The sequence below is a fragment of the Lithobates pipiens genome, unplaced genomic scaffold (genome assembly GCF_037356315.1).
Source record: "Lithobates pipiens isolate NorthernLeopardFrog02 unplaced genomic scaffold, aLitPip1_a1.2 Scaffold_1, whole genome shotgun sequence".
In the NCBI taxonomy this organism is placed as follows: domain Eukaryota; kingdom Metazoa; phylum Chordata; class Amphibia; order Anura; family Ranidae; genus Lithobates; species Lithobates pipiens.
In genome coordinates, this window is record NW_027507685.1 from 53,462,037 (window position 1) to 53,480,863 (window position 18,827).

At 45.1% G+C, this 18,827-nt stretch overlaps 1 protein-coding gene across 2 annotated transcripts in view; it reads right to left on the reverse strand.

The window, feature by feature from the left end:
- DOCK11 (dedicator of cytokinesis 11) overlaps positions 1–18,827 on the reverse strand; it is a 551,771-nt gene that overhangs the window by 213,541 nt on the left and 319,403 nt on the right. For both annotated transcript variants that reach the window (XM_077493986.1, XM_077493985.1), the window contains one exon: positions 391–606. In XM_077493986.1, the coding sequence (XP_077350112.1) occupies positions 391–606 (216 nt within the window). The remainder of the gene's footprint in view (positions 1–390; positions 607–18,827) is intronic.

The following is an 18,827-nucleotide window of genomic DNA, read 5'->3' on the forward strand; positions in this document are numbered from 1 at the left end:
ATGCTACATACATGGTTTCTTAGCTCTTCATTTTCCTTAACATTATCAAATAAAATAATAAATCAATTAAGAGAAATATATATGAATATGAGGCTCTGCTATGTTAAAATGTGCAATCAGGAGCTAGGGAAGAGCAGCAACAGACAGACCTCACAGGGAGGTGTTTAACTCTGATGTCACCCTCTGACAATGCATGTATAGCAATTAAGTTGTATAAATCTTTCATTAGTAAGCATTTGTATAGCCATCAAAATCGAAAGGTCTTCCCCTATACATCGGGCTCCATCATACTGCTGTGTTCAAAAGAATTTACTTTATTAAAAAAAAAAAAAAACAGTTCTTCGTTATATGGTCAACTTCTCCATTATGAGCTCTCAATTACATATTTACCTCTGAGTAGTCTCCATTCTTTACATGGATTTTGGCCATGCTTTCCAGCCAGGTCTTTCTGAGCTCTGGCGTACTTGCATAGGACTTGGCCAAACTATACTGAAGATCAATCAGCATTTCTGGGTCCTTCTCATGCTCCTTCATTTGTGCTGTTGCCATTATAACAGTACGAATTCTTTTTGTCAAATCTTTGACTTCTGAAGGAAAAGCAGTGGCCTGTCAGAAGACAAATCTTCATTAAAAGCTTTGAACATAACACAGTATATGTGTGCAAATCAAAAATGCCATAGGCCTCTCATTCCATTAAGGGCAGCCCTACTTGAATAGACTATGTTACAGAATGATGGACACTCTGAACTATTGTTATTCTTACTTGAATGGCACCTGGCTTATAGAAAGAGTGTATATAGGGAAACATTTTTACCCCTTCTCACTATGATAGGTCATCTGTCATGCAGAGATTTTCCAATTTGTTGGTAAATCTCTTATGCATGGTATGTTGGTTTTTATTGTATAAATAATTAGATGCAGTATTCAGCAATCCAAATACCTGGAAAGCCAATTTATTCAAAGGTAATAATTCATTTTTATATTCCAAATGTTTAAATTAAACTTGCTAATATACCCTTAAACTTTGCAAAAAGCCCCAACCCTTAAAATAAATCTGCGATTTTCCATTTTGCCTCTCTCACTGCTCCATTTTTCTGCTAGATTCAAAGGGAAAAAGACATGGGTAAGCCTGAAGTCATCCCTGGGGGATCACACAAGGCTGAGGACTCTTCCTCCTTCATGTGAGAGTCCTGGGTGCTTAAGTGGCTGTTCATCCTCGCTGTCATTTGGGAGTGAGTTACACGTTTCTTAAAATCCAGAAATACTGGGTAATTTTCCTTCATTCATGATAACCAAATTGAACAAGGGAGCTGGAAAATTTTGTTTTCAGCTAATGAAACTTGCAAAGGTGACCCCTTAATACAGAACAATACAAGCTTAACTAATACATAACATTAAGAGACTCTTTCAATTAAAATTAGCCCCTAAACAAAACCTTTAAAATGTAAAGTGCAATAACGTAGCCTTAAACTGTATGTGAAGGAAAAAATAATAATAAAAAACATTTAGGACATCTCTGGAATACAAGTAAATTCTCTGTGTTTTATCCTGCAAATTAAGAAAAATACCCGTTAATGTGCCAGCATTCTGCTACCTTCTGCTTTGACTAAACACAGCTCTGATTTCCTAAGCACTTCGTGTCAACCCTGCCTATTTCATGTCTGATGGATTACAAAGAATGCAGACCTTTCCTCCTCTCCAAACCCCTTCTTTTGCACAGGCAGAGAGCACAGGATGTTATCAACTTGCAAGGTTTCTGACAAAAAGCAACATATATTTTTGCACTTAACAGATATACTAAAACACCTTCAATGGTTTAATTAGCAGAACAAAAGAGAGCAAATGGGAGAGGAGGGAGGTTCATTGATAGGGTTTTACAAACACGCTGACAGCGGAGGAGAAAAAAAAAGGCCAATCACCAGCTCACCTTAAAGGGACATCAGTCCTGAAATGGAAGAGGCAATTATGCCTCATAATTGCAACCTGAAAGTGCCCGCAAGGGCCACCTATCAATGTCCACAAGTGCCACCTATCTATGTCCACAAGTGCCACCTATCAATGCCCACCAGTGGTGCCAATCAGTGCCACCTAGAAGTGCTGCCTATCAGTGTAACCGATCAGTGCCCATTACTGCCCCCCATCAGTGCCCATCACTGCCACCTATCGGTGCCCATCAGTGCTGCCTCATCAGCGTACTGCCAGAAACCATGAATCAGACCGAGACAGAAGTACAATTAAATCACACTTGTTTATTAAATAAAAAGGTAAATAGAAAAAGCGTAGTCAAAGCATAGCCAGAGTCGAGTAACCAGATTGAGTAGTCAGCCAGGCCAGAGTTCAGTAACCAGATCGGGTAATCAGCCAGGCCAGAAGTCAGGGATCCAAGTAGAGCAACAACAAGCAGGATAAGGAGCCAGAAGGGATGTCAGCAAGCCAGTCTTTAAACAGAACCGCAGGAGATGTTTTCTTGTGATGTGACCAAGGCGAAGGCAGAGGTGAAGTGAGCTGGACAGCTTTAAGTAGGCAGGTCAGACAAGCATGATCAGGAACAGCTGGTAACTGTGGAGAAAGATGAGAGCTGGCAATTAGCCGACAGCTGAGCAGCCAGCCCAGAGAAGGAAGGGCTAAGACAGCCCTGACAGTACCCCCTCCTCAATGACCCCTCTCCCTCGGAGGGCCACCGGGCTTGAGGGGAAACAGTCTATGGAAATCGCGAAAAACAGGGACATGTACGTCCGAGGATGAAACCCAGGAGCGTTCCTCCAGACCGTACCCCTTCCAATACACCAGGTACTGTATGCGCACACGGAACCTACAGGAGTCAACAATGGATTGTACCTCATACTCCTCATGGTTCTCAACCTGAATTTGGTGAGGGCGTGGCACCGAGGTGGTAAATCGGTTACAGACCAACGGTTTCAATAAGGAGACATGAAACACATTTGAGATGCGCATACTAGGAGGAAGGTCCAACGCGTAATCCACTGCGTTAATCCTGCGAAGGATATGGAAAGGCCCAATAACCCGAGGTGCAAACTTCAGTGAGGGAACACGAAGCCAGAGGTTGCGAGATGACAGCCAGACCCTGTCCCCAACCTGGTAGGAAGGCGCAGGCAGGAGTCTGCGGTCAGCATGGAGTCTGTACCTATCATTAGCATGACACAAAGACTCCTGGACCTGTACCCAAGTGGAACGCAGGAATACTCTGCGGAACACAGGAATACTCTGCGGAACAAATGAGTCAGGCAACATGGAAAGTTGGGAAACATAATTTGCCATAAATGGAGACAATTGGGAGGCAGAATTCAAGGCGCTGTTGTGAGCAAACTCTGCCCATGGTAATAGGTCTGACCAGTTGTTATGGTGGTCAGAAATATAGAAGCGTAGGAATTGCTCCAAGGACTGATTGGCTCGCTCTGCGGCCCCATTAGACTGCGGGTGATACGCAGAAAAGAACACAAGCTGGATTCCCAACTGTGCACAAAAGGCTCGCCAGAACCGGGAGACAAACTGATTGCCCCCGTCCAAGACAATCACCTTGGGTAGCCCATGTAAGCGAAAGATCTCCCGAGCAAAAATGGAAGCCAGCTCCTTAGAAGTAGGCAACTTCTTAAGTGGAATACAATGACACATTTGAGAACTGGTCAACCACCATAAGGATAACAGTGTTGCCTTGGGAGTTGGGCAACTTCACAATGAAATCCATTGACAGGTATGGGTTGTAGGAGGCCAACTGGAAGGTGTCGTGGAGTCTTACTCTGAGCACACACAGGACAGGCAGCTACAAAGGCAGTAACATCAGCCCGTAGACTAGGCCACCAGAATTGTTGTAAAATGGCCCAAATGAGTTGATTCTTCCCAGGATGGCCAGCTGTCTTGGGAGAATGGTAAGTATGGAGCACAGCAGTACGGAGACTCTCTGGGACAAAGCAGCGGTCACAAGGTTTCTCAGGAGGAGCATGGACCTGAGCAGCAAGAATTTTGTCACCCAAAGGAGAAGTAAGACTGGTGCGAACTGTAGCCAAGATACGATCAGGAGGAATCATAGGAACTGGAACCGACTCCGACTTGGAAGGGGAGGAAAATTGTTGTGACAAGGCATCAGCCCTTACATTCTTAGTACCGGGTAAGAATGAGACAATGTAATTAAAGCTCGACAAGAAAAGAGCCCATCGCGCCCTTCTGGGAGAGAGTCGCTTAGCCTCAGACAAGTATGTAAGATTCTTATGGTCAGTAAGAATAAGAACAAGGACAGTGGTACCTTCAAGCAGATGTCTCCATTCTTTCAGGGCTAAAATGATTGCGAACAGCTCTCTGTCTCCAATCTCATAATTGCAATCAGCAGGTGACAATTTCTTGGAAAAGTAGCCACACGGATGCATAGCGCTCTCAGAGTTAGGACGGTGACACAGAAGGGTGCTAACTCCAGTCTCAGAAGCATCAACTTCTAGGATAAAAGGCAACATAGGATCAGGATGTGCAAACACAGGAGTAGAAACAAAGGCAGTATTGAGAGTCTCAAAGGCCTTAATGGACTCTGGAGACCAACTCTGTGGGTTACCGTCCTTTCTGGTCATATCAGTCAGGGGCTTGACCAAAGACAAGAAGTTACGAATAAACTTCCGATAGTAGTTGGCAAAACCCAGGAAACGCTGCAGAGGACGTAAACCCATGGGTCGAGGCCACTGTAGGACCGCCGAAAGTTTCTCTGGGTCCATCGAAAAACCAGCAGTGGAAATGACACAGCCCAGGAATGTAACCTGTTCACGATGGAACTCGCACTTCTCCAGTTTACAATAGAGATTGTTCTCTCTTAGTTTCTGAAGCACACGACAGACATCTGTGTGGTTGCTCTCCAGGGACTTGGAAAATATGAGGATATCATTGAGATAAACCATCACACATAACTGCAACAAATTTCGGAGGACATCATTAATAAATTCCTGGAAAACTGCCGGGGAGTTACAAAGGCCAAAAGGCATTACCAGGTATTCATAATGGCCTGTTCTGGTATTAAACGCAGTTTTCCACGCGTCACCCTTCTTAATGCACACAAGATTGTATGCCCCTCTCAAGTCAAGCTTTGTGAAAACCGTTGCTCCCTTGAGGCTGTCAAATAACTCTGTAATCAATGGAATCGGATAGGCATTCTTAATCGTGACACGATTGAGACCCCTATAATCTATACAAGGTCTCAGGTCTCAGTTCACCGCTCTTCTTCACAAAGAAGAAACCAGCAGGAGATGAGGATTTGCGGATGAAACCTCGAGAAAGTGTGTCAGCAACATACTCCCCATGGCCTTATCCTCCAAGACAAAGGGTAAACCCGGCCATGAGGAGGTATGACACCAGGTTGAAGGTCAATTTTGCAATCATAAGACCAGTGTGGAGGAAAACTACCAGCTTGATCTTTTTTCAAAGACATTGCTAAAATCGTGGTACTCCTCCGGCAGGGAGGGAGTGAAGAGGTGCACAGGACCTTGGATACCTTCAGGAAGCATGTCTCACTGCATTGTGGTGACCAGGAGAGAACCTCAGCACGGAGCCAATCAAAAGAGGGGTTGTGCCTCTGTAACCAAGGACAACCAATAACCAGTGGAAACCTGGGTGAGGAAATAACTTGGAATTGGATTATCTCATGGTGAAGAGCCCCTAGGGCCATGGACCACGGAACCGTCTCATGAGTCACATGGGCAGGCTGTAAAGGCCTCCCGTCAAGAGCCTCAATGGCAAGTGGAGTGTCCCGTAGCTGCAGCGGAATCGAGTGCTGCGAAACAAATGCAGCATCAATGAACAGGCCTGCAGCCCCAGAGTCGATTAGAGCCTGTATCTCGATGGACGACTCAGCCCAAGAAAGGGTGACCGAAACCAGGGGCTTATCTTTCTGGATAACTGGGGAAGAAACAACGCCACCTAAGGTCTGTTCATGACAGGACCTCAAGGTTCGGGTGTTCCCTGGACGCATAGGACAAGACTTCAAAAAGTGACCTGCCTGGCCACAATAAAGGCACAATCTCTCCCTCCTCCTAAAGGCTCTCTCATCCGCAGAGAGACGCGTGTAGCCCAGGTGCATGGGTTCATCCTCACTGACCGACTCGGTACCAGGAGGCATGGGAGGTGAGGGAGGCATGGGTGGGACTACAAAGCTTGGAGGCAAACATACAGGAGGCTTCTGCAAGTGCTCCTTAAGAGAAAGTCTTTCTCTGAGTCTGGAGTCAATGAGGATGGCAAATGAGATCAAGCTCTCCAGCTCAGTGGGTATATCTCGGGCTGCTATCTCATCCTTGATGGAATCCGAGAGACCATGAGAAAAAGCAGCCACGAGGGCCTCATTGTTCCAAGCAACCTCTGCTGCCAGTGTATGGAATTCAATGGCGTAGTCAGCAACAGTTCTCGTACTCTGTTTGATGGTCATGAGGCACTTGGCACAGAAGCGGAGCGCGTAGGAACGTCAAATACCCTTTTAAAGGAGGCCACAAACTCAGCGTAACTCAAGACAACAGGTTTTTGCGTCTCCCATAGAGGGTTAGCCCAGGCCAAGGCTCTCTCAGAACGCAAAGATATCACAAAACCTACTTTGCTTCTGTCCGTGGGAAACGCCTGGGGCAGCATCTCGAAGTATATCTCAACCTGATTGAGAAAACCTCTGCATTGAATGGGATCACCCCCAAATCGCTGGGGAAGCGGAACGGAAGCAGACATACCTCTTATAGAGGTAATACTCAAGGCGGGTGCCTGCACAGAGACTGGCGCAGCAGCAGGGATGGCCTGCGACTCAGGTCGTACCGGAGCAGCCACCGTGGGGGATTCCAGGTGAGCCGTGCGACTCAGGAGCGTTTGTTACGCCATGGCAAACTGATCCATGCGGTGTTCTTGCTTATCCAATCTGGAAAAAATATTACCAACAAGTGGATTGACTGTATTTTCTGAATTCATGGCCTTCGCCTACTGTCAGAAACCATGAATCAGACCAAGAGAGAAGTACAATTAAATCACACTTGTTTATTAAATAAAAATAAAAAGGTAAATAGAAAAAGCATAGTCAAAGCATAGCCAGAGTCCAGTAACTGGATCGAGTAGTCAGCCAGGCCAGAGTTCAATAACCAGATCGGGTAATCAGCCAGGCCAGAAGTCAGGGATCCAAGTAGAGCAACAGCAAGCAAGATAAGGAGCCAGAAGGGATGTCAACAAGCAAGTCTTTAACCAGAACCGCAGGAGATGGTTTCTTATGATGTGACCAAGGCGAAGGCAGAGGTGAAGTGAGCTGGACAGCTTTAAGTAGGCAGGTCAGACGAGCATGATCAGGAACAGCTGTCAACTGTGGAGAGAGATGAGAGATGGCAATTAGCCGACAGCTGAGCAGCAAGCCCAGAGAAGGAAGGGCTAAGCCAGCCCTGACTCGTACATCAATGACAGACAAAAATTACCCATTTTAAAATTTTATAATAAAATAAAAAAAAATCGGTCTTTTTACATTTTTTTACAAAAAATAAAAATTGCACATGTGATCAAATACCAATAAAAGAAAGCTCTATTTGGGGAAAAAAAATGATAAAAATTTCATTTGGGTACAGTGTTGTATGACCACGCAATTGTCATTTAAATTGCATCAGCGATGAAAGCTGAAAATTGAGCTGGATAGGAGTGCCCAGTTAGCAAATGGTTAAATGCCAATCCTTGGAGGGCAATGCACCAAATCTTTTGTGTCTTAACTATCGCCCTGAAAAAAACAATTAATCCCCTGAATGCAGTAGCAGTTTAACCACTTTCTTACTGAGCACTTAAACCCCCCTCCTGCCCAGACCAATTTTTAGCTTTCAGCGCTGATGCCCTTTGAATGACAATTGCGCGGTCATACAACACTGTACCCAAATTAAATTTTTATAATTTTTTTCTCACAAATAGAGCTTTCTTTTGGTGGTATTTAATTACAGCTGGGAGTTTTATTTTTTGCTAAACAAACAAAAAAAGATGCAAAAGAAAAAAAATAATGTTTAATAGTTTGTTATAAAATTTTGCAAACAGGTAATTTTTCTCCTTCATTGAAATGCGCGGATGATGCGCAGCTGGTGGGCACTGATAGGCGGCGCTGGTGGGCACTGATAGGCGGTGCTGGTGGGCACTGATAGGCACAGTTAAGGCGGCACTAATAAGGTGGCACCGATAGGCACAAATAAGGCAGTACTGATGGGCACAGATAAGGCGGCACTGATGGGCAAAGATGGGCACAGATAAGATGGCACTGATGGGTGGCACGGATGGGCAGTGATAGGTACCACTGATAGATGGGACTGATGGGCACTGATAGGTGGCACTGCTGGGCACTGATGGGCGTGACTGATGGGCACTGGAACATGACACTGATGGGCACGGATATGTGGCACTGAGGTGCAGCACTGTTGTTGAGGCAGATTGTGGGCACTGATGGGTGGCACTGTGGGCACTGATGGGTGGCACTATGGGCACTAATTGGTGTCACTTTTTGCCATATTTTAGGTGGCACTGGCAGGGGGCACCTATTGCGCTAGCCCCAGTTCGCCATGATCGGGACTGAAGTCCCTCTTACGGCCTCCGGTGATCGGCTTCTTTTTTTTCTCCTCGTGCTGTCAGCGCGAGGAGGAAAAATAGCCGATTACCGGCTCTGTAGTGATCACATGATCAGCTGTCCTTGGCTGACAGCTGATCATGTGGTAAGGGGTCGGGATCGACCCCTTGCTCCGATCTGTGATCAGGCGAGTCTCATAGACTCGCTGATCACAGAGCGCGCCGCGCGCGCCCCTCAGGGGGCATGCAGGCTGCTCGTGCACTGGACGACGTCAATAGACGTTGTCCCGGCAAAGCAGGTCCGTGCTATAGCCGAATGACTGCTCAAGCAGTTAAAGTGATTGTAAAGACAGAAGTTTTTTTTCTGTAATGCATGCTATGCATTAAGATAAAAAGCCTTCTGTGTGCTGCAGCCCCCCTCAGCCCTCCTAATACTTACCTGAGCCCCATCTCTATCCAGCGATGTGCACGTGTGCCTTGGCCCTCCAGGACTCTCCCTCCTGATTGGCTGAGATACAGCAGCATTGCCATTGGCTCCCGCTGCTGTTAATCAAAGTCAATTAGTCAATCAGAAGAGAGAGGGTGCATGGCTGAACCGGGGCTCCATGTCTAAATGGACGCAGAGAGCTGTGGCTCAGTTTGGGGACTCCCATAGCAAGCTGCTTGCTGTGGGGGCCACTCAACAGGAGGGAGGGGCCAGGACCACTGAAGAGGGACCCGAGAAGAGGAGGATCTGGGCTGCCCTATGCAAAACCACTGCACAGAGAAGGTAAGTATGACATGTTTATTATTTTTAAAGAAAACAAACTGAGACTTTACAAGCACTTTAAGTACTACAAATTGTCAAACCACTGTTAACCTCCATTTGGGATGATGATTGCCTCTGAAGCTTGGGTCTATTGCTTTGTTTGTCTTTAGTATCATTATCAGCATAATAAAGTATCCCTTGTGCAATGACCTTGGCCAACAGATAACATGTGCCTGGTGTTTGCATTATCTACTTGTGTGTTGATTTGTTTATAGGTGTGATAGTTTTACATCTTTATTTAGCATCATCATATTACTCAGAGCTATACACACTAGGCTCTTCCATCATAGCTTGCATTTTAATGACCAGTGCATAGTCATGAAAGCATATATACTTTATGGGCAATTCATTTTAACAGTATATTACTATTAGCAATATATTATATAATAATATATTATTCTATAAAATTTACACTACTATACTATACTACTATGTTATACACCAAGAATCAGGGTTGGCATAAAGGTGTTCTTGCACCTGGAAATCACAATATAATTTATTTCAACAAAAAATTGGAAGAAAAACTTAAACAGAAATCCTAGCACATGCAAAATGGAAAAAAGAACAGATCAACTTAAAAAAGCTGCATGTTATTTAAGGAAAATGTGAAAGATAGAATGTTTGTGATTATGACAAGAAAAGTAAAACCAAATAAGTGGTAGAAAGATGAAAGGTGCATATATTTAAAAATAAATGACCAAAGGGGAAGAGGGCATTTTATGGGTACCCAGCAGCCCAAGGGGATCTGGAGGATACTGGGCCAAAGGTGCTCTTCAAAGTGAGTGGGTGTAGAATAATTGTATTCATTTGGCTTTATAACCAAGATCTGTATTCATGCCGTTTGTGTCCTCCCCTTTTAAGCTTGAAAAAGCTCACTTAGCTCAGCATAAGACAGATCTTGAAATAGTTAGGTGTATGATTGTCATTTTTGTACCTGTTGTTCTCCATGTCCAGAGTTTATGACTTAAGGTCAGTAGGTCAGTGGTTTCACAGATAAGAATACACATAGGAGTAATGTGCCATAGATCTGCGCAAAAATGCTTGAAGAGATCTTTTGAAAAGTAAATCACACATTATCCATAATATAGTTAGTTATTTAATATAGTTACTTAATTGGTTAGCTAGTTAGAATTTGTGTGAAAGTGTGTGTGTGTGTGTATATTTGTGTGTGTATATATATATATATATTCAATTATAGTTTATTATGCATTTGTAAGTTTTGGTACAGAACTGAATTTCTGTTACTTGAAGAATGTATCCATTACAAGAAGTGGTCATTTAGTAGAAGGTCAACACTACAGTTTTTTTTTATAGAATACTGTTACGTGTTTCTGTCAAAGAAGTTTAAAAGACGTGTCAGCTGTTAGCAAAGTGAATATTTAGAATAATAAATATTACGATAATTTCATCTCTAGCTCAAGCTATATATGGTTATAGCTGCATTTTGCTGACTTGTAGATTTGAAATAGTATAAAAACAGTGTTAACACGATGCTCTACACACACTTCTTGAGACACTTCACACACACACACACACACACAGAAGGAGTCACTTACATTCAGGGCTTTTTTTCAGTGGGAACACGGGGGAACACAGTTCCGGCATCTCCTGGACTGACTGTATGTTATGGCAAGGGGTGCTGGGGTGTGCTGCAGTGTATTGATGCTCACTGCTGGGGGATCTATTCTAGCTGGAGGGGATCTATTTTTGCAGGGGGGGTCTATTGTTGCTGAGGAGGTCTATTGTTGCTGGTGGGGTACCTATTGTTGCTAGGGGTGGATCTTATGTTGCTGGGAGGTCAGTTGATGCTGAAGGAGATCTACTGTTGGGGGAGTGGTCTATTGTTGATGACTGAAAGAGAGTCTATTAATGCTGGCTGTGCGGAGATCTGTTGATGCTGCCCAGGAGTCTTTTGTTGCTGGGGGGGGGGGGGGGGGTTGTTGTGGGTGGTACATTGTTGGATCGTTGGATCTATTGTTGCTGGCTGAAGGGGATCTATTTTATTGCTTTTCTTGATATCATTACCAAGTTCCATACAAATTACTTAGCACCACAAAATGATACTTGGTTCTGTATTGTCTAAAAGGGACGGTACTGAGAGGTGGGTAGGGGATGGAACCAAGGGATGGTGTTTAGAGGTGGGTAGGGGCGGGGAAAAGGGGTGACTCGGAAAAGGGGAATTTCTGCACCTATTGTCTGAGGGTAAAAAAAGCCCTGCTTACATTATACATGATTTCATACACTGAAGAAGACATTTTGTTTACTTTAGGCCTATATTCAGCCTAGCTCCTAAACAGTTGTTCTAACAAAACACCTCTATGACAATAGAGTAAGCAAGAAGATAATTATTTTCCTGTACTTTCTTTTACTACGGTTTTTGTTCCTAATATCTTTTGTTTTACTACATCAAGCTGTATGAAGTTTTAACTTTGTATTTATTTTCAAGTTGATGCCAAGTGTGATCAAATAAACTCACACTTTGTTTTAAGACAGCCTGGCTATTGAACTATTGAACAAAACGCCTACAAAAGACACTATTGACATTACACGTGTCTGTGAAATTTTCATTAGTCTTAGTGGGTCAATGTAAAATACATTACTTTATAAAAGGAAACTGTCATGTTACTATGTTACTTATAATGCATACCTCCCAGGATTATAAACGGGACATGTTTTAGCACACAGTATGTAGGCCCTGTTACATGGACCAAAAACCTCTAATCTGCAGAAGATGTTTAACTAAACCACACAATTGCTTTTTTAACCACAATTTCTCCTTTAAATTTGCTTTTCAAAATACCAAACACAGCACTATAGAGGTTGGAAAAAATGTTTAGTTCAGCATAACGCTATTGGTAGTAAAATACTACATTTTGTAAAGAGATGTGCACATTAGACCAAAAAGAGAGGCAACTAAAAGAATGTGATATTTTTTGAACATTTAAGCAATTGTAAGGTTAATCTAACCAAATCAGATTTACTTAATACAGTGCCTTGTGAAAGTATTCGGCCCCCTTGAACTTTTCAACCTTTTGTCACATTTCAGGCTTCAAACATAAAGATATAAAATTTTTATTTTTTGTGAAGAATCACCAACAAGTGGGACACAATTGTGAAGTGGAACAAAATCTATTGGATTTTTGAAACTTTTTTAACTAATAAAAAAATGAAAAGTGGGGCGTGCAAAATTATTCGGCCCCCTTGCGTTAATACTTTGTAGAGCCAACTTTTGCAACGATTACAGCTGCAAGTCGCTTGGGGTATGTGTCTATCAGTTTTGCACATCGAGAGATTGAAATTCTTGCCCATTCTTCCTTGCAAAACAGCTCGAGCTCAGTGAGGTTGGATGGGGAGCGTTTGTGAACAGCAGTTTTCAGCTCTTTCCACAGATTCTCGATTGGATTCAGGTCTGGACTTTGACTTGGCCATTCTAACACCTCGATACGTTTATTTGTGAACCATTCCTTTGTAGATTTTGTTGTATGTTTGGGATCATTGACTTGTTGGAAGATAAATCTCCATCCCAGTTTCAGGTCTTTTGCAGACTCCAACAGGTTTTCATCCAGAATGGTCCTGTATTTGGCTGCACCCATCTTCCCCTCAATTTTAACCATCTTCCCTGTCCCTGCTGAAGAAAAGCAGGCCCAAACCATGATGCTGCCACCACCATGTTTGACAGTGGGGATGGTGTGTTGAGGGTGATGAGCTGTGTTGCTTTTACGCCAAACATATCGTTTTGCATTGTGGGCAAAAAGTTCGATTTTGGTTTCATCTGAGCAGAGCACCTTCTTCCACATGTTTGGTGTGTCTCCCAGGTGGCTTGTGGCAAACTTTAGACGAGACTTTTTATGGATATCTTTGAGAAATGGCTTTCTTCTTGCCACTCTTCCATAAAGGCCAGATTTGTGCAGTGTACGCCTGATTGTTGTCCTATGGACAGACTCTCCCACCTCAGCTGTAGTTCTCTGCAGTTTATCCAGAGTGATCATGGTCCTCTTGGCTGCATCTCTGATCAGTCTTCTCCTTGTCTGAGCTGAAAGTTTAGAGGGACAGCCAGGTCTTGGTAGATTTGCAGTGGTCTGATACTCCTTCCATTTCAAAATGATCGCTTGCACAGTGCTCCTTGGGATGTTTAAAGCTTGGGAAATCTTTTTGTATCCAAATCCGGCTTTAAAATTCTCCACAACAGTATTACGGACCTGCCTGGTGTGTTCCTTGGTCTTCATGATGCTCTCTGTGCTTTCAACAGAACCCTGAGACTATCACAGAGCAGGTGCATTTATACAGAGACTTGATTACACACAGGTGGATTCTATTTATCACCATCAGTCATTTAGGACAACATTGGATCATTCAGAGATCCTCGCTGAACTTCTGGAGTGAGTTTGCTGCACTGGAAGTAAAGGGCCCGAATAATTTTGCACGCACCACTTTTCATTTTTTATTTGCTAAAAAAGTTTAAAATATCCAATAGATTTCGTTCCACTTCACAATTGTGTCCCACTTGTTGGTGATTCTTCACAAAAAATTAAAATTTTATATCTTTATGTTTGAAGCCTGAAATGTGGCAAAAGGTTGAAAAGTTCAAGGGGGCCGAATACTTTCGCAAGGCACTGTATATAATGCATAGAGAAACATTACAATAACAACATTAGACAGCTGATCATAGATATACAAGACAAATTGGAATAAATGGGGCCAGGAGAGGGGAAAAGGACAGGAGAAATGGATGGGGCGACACAGGGCCTGTGGCAAGGGATTGGCTCCATGCCATGCCTTGCTATGCCTCATGGGAATTGTAGTTCTGTAATAGCTGGAGGTCCGCTAATTGCATATCCCTGATTTAAAGGGTAACTCCACTTTCGTGGGGAAAAAAAGCAGCAAATAAAGAAAAAATAATATAGCGCAAATGATTATGACACTAATGATTTTGTAATTGAATGTATCTGCAGCCAATGTAAATTTCTGAGAATGCATTGCAATATGGCTAAATGGAGTTTTCTGTACATAGAGTGTGTACTGACCACTCCCCAGAAACATAATATCTTGCTTGTGTGATTGGCTCACCAATTTCCCCAGAAGTCTGCCTAAGATACAAGTCAGATTTCAGGCATCCCTTGTAACAAAAAATAGGATTTTTGTACTCCCCATAAAATCCTTTTCTCTGGAGTTCACTGACTGACACAGCTCCTTAATTCTTGACCATCGGGTTGTTACACCACCTTCAAGAGAGGACTAGGCAGAACGTTAGCATGTACAAAAAACAGAACTTTCTAGTTACGCCCAAGGGGCGGTCCCTTCAGCAACAACCCCCCAGCCTGCTTCCTGCAGCCTCAGTACGTCAACAAGCAGTATAACATAATCAATAAGAGGGGAGGGTGCTGTGTGAGTCAGTGAACTCCAGAGAAAAGGATTTTACGGTGAGTACAAAAATCCTATTTTCTCTAACATTCACTGACTGACACAGCTCCTTTATTCTTGACCATTGGGACGTCCCCAAGCAGTGTCATAAAGAGGGGTTGGAAACAGCATAAAAGAACTTCACCCACAATCAGAAGTGCTCCCTAACACCACCTTATCTAACCGCATCAGAACTTGCGGTAACAACGCAACAGTGCATTATACTCAAAGTGCTGAATTGCAACATTACATGGCCGCCAAAAAAACTTTGCGGCCAAAGCAGGCATCAGACAATGCGCTTATATCCACTCTGTAGAATTTGTTAAAAATGTGAACGGACGACTAAATCGCTGCCTACACACCAGAGCGACTGACACTCAATGTCGGAAGCCCAAGAGGCCCCAATTGTCCTAGTGGAATGGGCCATGGCAGGAAAGGGGGGCACCTGCCCCTTCAAGGCATAGGCCTGTGCCACATCTGTCTCATCCACCTGGAAATGGTGGTCGACGAGACTGCCATACCTCTTTTTTGTACCAGCTACCGAATCGAACAGAGAATCTAACTCCCAAAGGGGAGCCGTGGCAGACAAATATATCTTTATAGCCCTGACCACATCCAGGGAATAAAGGGCCACCTCTTAGGATGTGTCAGTTTAGGACACAGAGATAGTAACACAATATCTTCATTGATGTGGAACGTCAAAACCACCTTCGGCAGAAAGGAAGGTTGTGGAGGCAACACCACCTTATCCTTATGGGTAACCATATAGGGAAACTTGCAAGACAAGGCCACCAGTTCCGAAACCCTCCTGGCCGATGTAATGGCCACAAAAAAGACCATTTTCTGAGAAAGAGTCAACAAGGGATTTCCTCTGATGTTCTCAAATGGCGGTTTCTGAAGCGCCGATAACAACAGGTTCAGATCCGGTGGACACACCGGAGGAACTACAAGATGGACCCCCTGAACAAAAGTGTTCACTAGAGAGTGAGATGCCAGGGGTCGCTGAAAAAAGACAGCCAAGGCTGATATTGGTCCTTTAATGATGCTTAAAGCCAACTTCTGGTCTACTCCATGCTGTGGAAACAGCAGGATCCTGGAAACTGAATAGGTGCACGGATGCCATCCTTTTTCCTCACACATAGAGATGTATGCCTTCCAGGTACGACGGTATATCTTCCGAAAAGAAGATTTCCATGCTCCCAACATAGTTGAGATCACCGAGTCAGATAGGCTTCGGTACCTTAGCATCGGGCTCTTAACAGCCATGCCGTTAAAACCAGCGATGGTAAAACAAGATGGAGAATCGGACCTTGACACAGAAGGTACTCTCCCAACAGCAGTCGCCAGGGAGCCTTCGCAACCAGGCGTACTAGGTCGGTGCATCAGGGATGCCGAGGCCGATCTGGGGCATTAGTATTACTGGAACCCCCTCGGCCTCCACTCTGTGGAGCAGACGTGGTGGTAGCTTTAGCGGAGGAAAGTTGTAGATAAGTCGGTACTGATCCCATGGAACTGCCCGAGGATCTCTTATCCGGGATAAGAATCTTGGCCCCTTCCGATTGAGACAGGAAGCCAGGAGAACCAAGTCTGGTGTGCCCCACCGCAGGCATAGTAGCTCTGGATGCAACACCCATTCTCCTGGACCCAGCATCTGGCAACTTAGGTAGTCCACCTGCCAGTTTTCAACTCCCGGGATGTAAATGGCCAACAAGGCCGGTACCTGTCACTCTGTCCACTGAAGGATGTGAGCGACCTCCCGTGCTGCAGCCGAGCTACTTGTTCCTCCTTGATGACCTGACCTGATCCTGATTGGACGCTCTCGTAGTCTCATTGACTATGTGGAGAGGCAAAGCCTGATCGCTTGGAGTTCGAGCACACTGATTGGCAACTTGGGTTCCGCACCCGACCAGAGACCCTGGGTCGACTGCACTCCCATTACTCCACCCCAGCCAGTCAGGCTGGCGTCTGTTGTAATCACAGTCCAATGCAGAGGTAGGAACGACTTCCCAGATCGAAGTGCCGGGGACCTCAGCCACCAAAGCAGGGAGTCCCCCACTGACTGGCTCACCTGAATCTGCCGATCCAGGGATAACGGAGATATGTCCCATTTTGTCAATATCTCCTTCTGCAAGACTCTGGTGTGAAACTGGGCATATGGTACCACCTCGAGGGAGGCCATCATGAGGCCCAGAACTCGCATGCAGAAACGCAGCCACGACCACCTGCGGTTCAGCAATAGTTTTACCACGGCTCTGAGAGTCTGTAGTTTTATCTGAAGGGAGAACACTCTCGCTTCCATGGAGTCCAGCGGTAAGCCTAGGTCCAAGCTCTGAATCGGTATGAACACCGACTTCTTTGGCTCAACAGCCACCCATATTCCTTCAGGGTTTGCATGGTGATCGCTACATCCTCCTGAGGAGATCGTCAAGATAACCTGCGATTGCGATCCCGCGTTGTCTCAACAACGCCAAAATTGGAGTCAATACCGTGGTAAAGACTCAGGGGGCAGAAACCAAGCCAAAAAAAGGGGTAGCCACAAACTGGTAGTGGGCTTCCCCGTCTGCAATTCACAGAACCCTCTGATGCCTGAGGCATATGGGTATGTGCAGGTATGCATTCTGGATGTCCAAAGATGCCAGGGAGTCTGGCTGATGGAGTGCAGCGACTACTGAGCGAGCTGATTCCATTCTGAACCTCTGCACTTTAACAAAGCAATTATTAAAGATATAAAAGCAAGATTGGATGTACCCCTTCCTTTTTGGGGACTACAGATTGGAGCAGAACCCCTGAAACCTTTCCGATTCTGGAACAGGCACTACCACCTTGCGCTTAGCAGGTGCCATACTACCCCCAAAAGGGCCTCCCAGCGAGCCAGGAGTAAGGGTATGCTGGAGGGGAAGAGTCTGTTTGGTGGCCAAGAGAAGAACTCTATCTTGTAGCAAGAGGAAATCAGTTTGCAGACCCATTGGTCAGATAGCCGAGAGGCCCAACGGGCTGCAAACTCCCGAAGGCGACCCCCCACCTGTATGACAGGTGGGGGCAAACCTTCATGCGGTAGCACTTTTGCTCGCAGGCTTGTTAGACTTGTGGTTCCAGGGACGCTCTTCTCCCTTAGAGGTCGTCCTGTTGAACTGGGAGCGTTTAGCTGAAGTACCGGACGGACGAAGAAAACACTTTTGAGTGGAAAATGAGAGCCCTTGCCTGTGGCGTGGCTCCTTAGTCTTCCTGGCCTGTGGGAGCAAGGTGCTCTTCCCACCTGTGAAATTCTTAATAATGTCATCCAACAAGGCTCCAAAGAGCCGCTCACCAAGGAAGGGTAGATCCATCAAGGCTTTTTTAGATGGCTGCTCCGCCGACCAGCATTTCAGCCAAATCAGGCGCCTCAGCACCACTGCTGACACTGAAACCCTGAATAGCAGAGGAAGCATATCCAGAGCCGCGTCTCAAGCATACTTAAGACCAGACACTAACTGGTCTGCTAGTTCCAAGAAGACGGGAGAAGCCTGCTGCTTCTCCAGTTCACGGTGCAAATGTGTGCCCATTCAGTAAGTGTCTGTGACACAAGTGCTGTGGTCAGTTCTGGTCGTATTGCTGACACCCCAACTGTAAATAAGGAACGGGCCACTGCCTCGGTTCCTGCCCGTGGGGTCCTTAACCACAGGAGCCCCCTCTACTGGGATCGCGGTTACCTATCTAACCTGTATACCGGGGGGTCCACGACCGAAGGAGCCAACCATTATTGCAGAAGGCTCTCCACAAGGGGGTAACGCACCACTATGCTTTTTGGGACCAAAAGGGTCCATTGCGGTCGCCCCCATTCCTGTATATGAACTTACTGAAATAAGACAGATACGGAAACACCTTAGGTGTACGGGCTGGCTTACGGGGCCCAAAAGGGGCCACTACTGCAGCAGAAGGACCTGCTGTATTCTGATCTTCAGGGTATCACGCACAGCTGTGATAAGTGCTCCAACTAGTGCTTTTCTTGCGCGGACCCGGACAGGGACTCATGCTCACTGTACATTCAGTCCTGGTCAGCATCATCTGAGATGACAGAGCAGGGGCCACCAGTCTC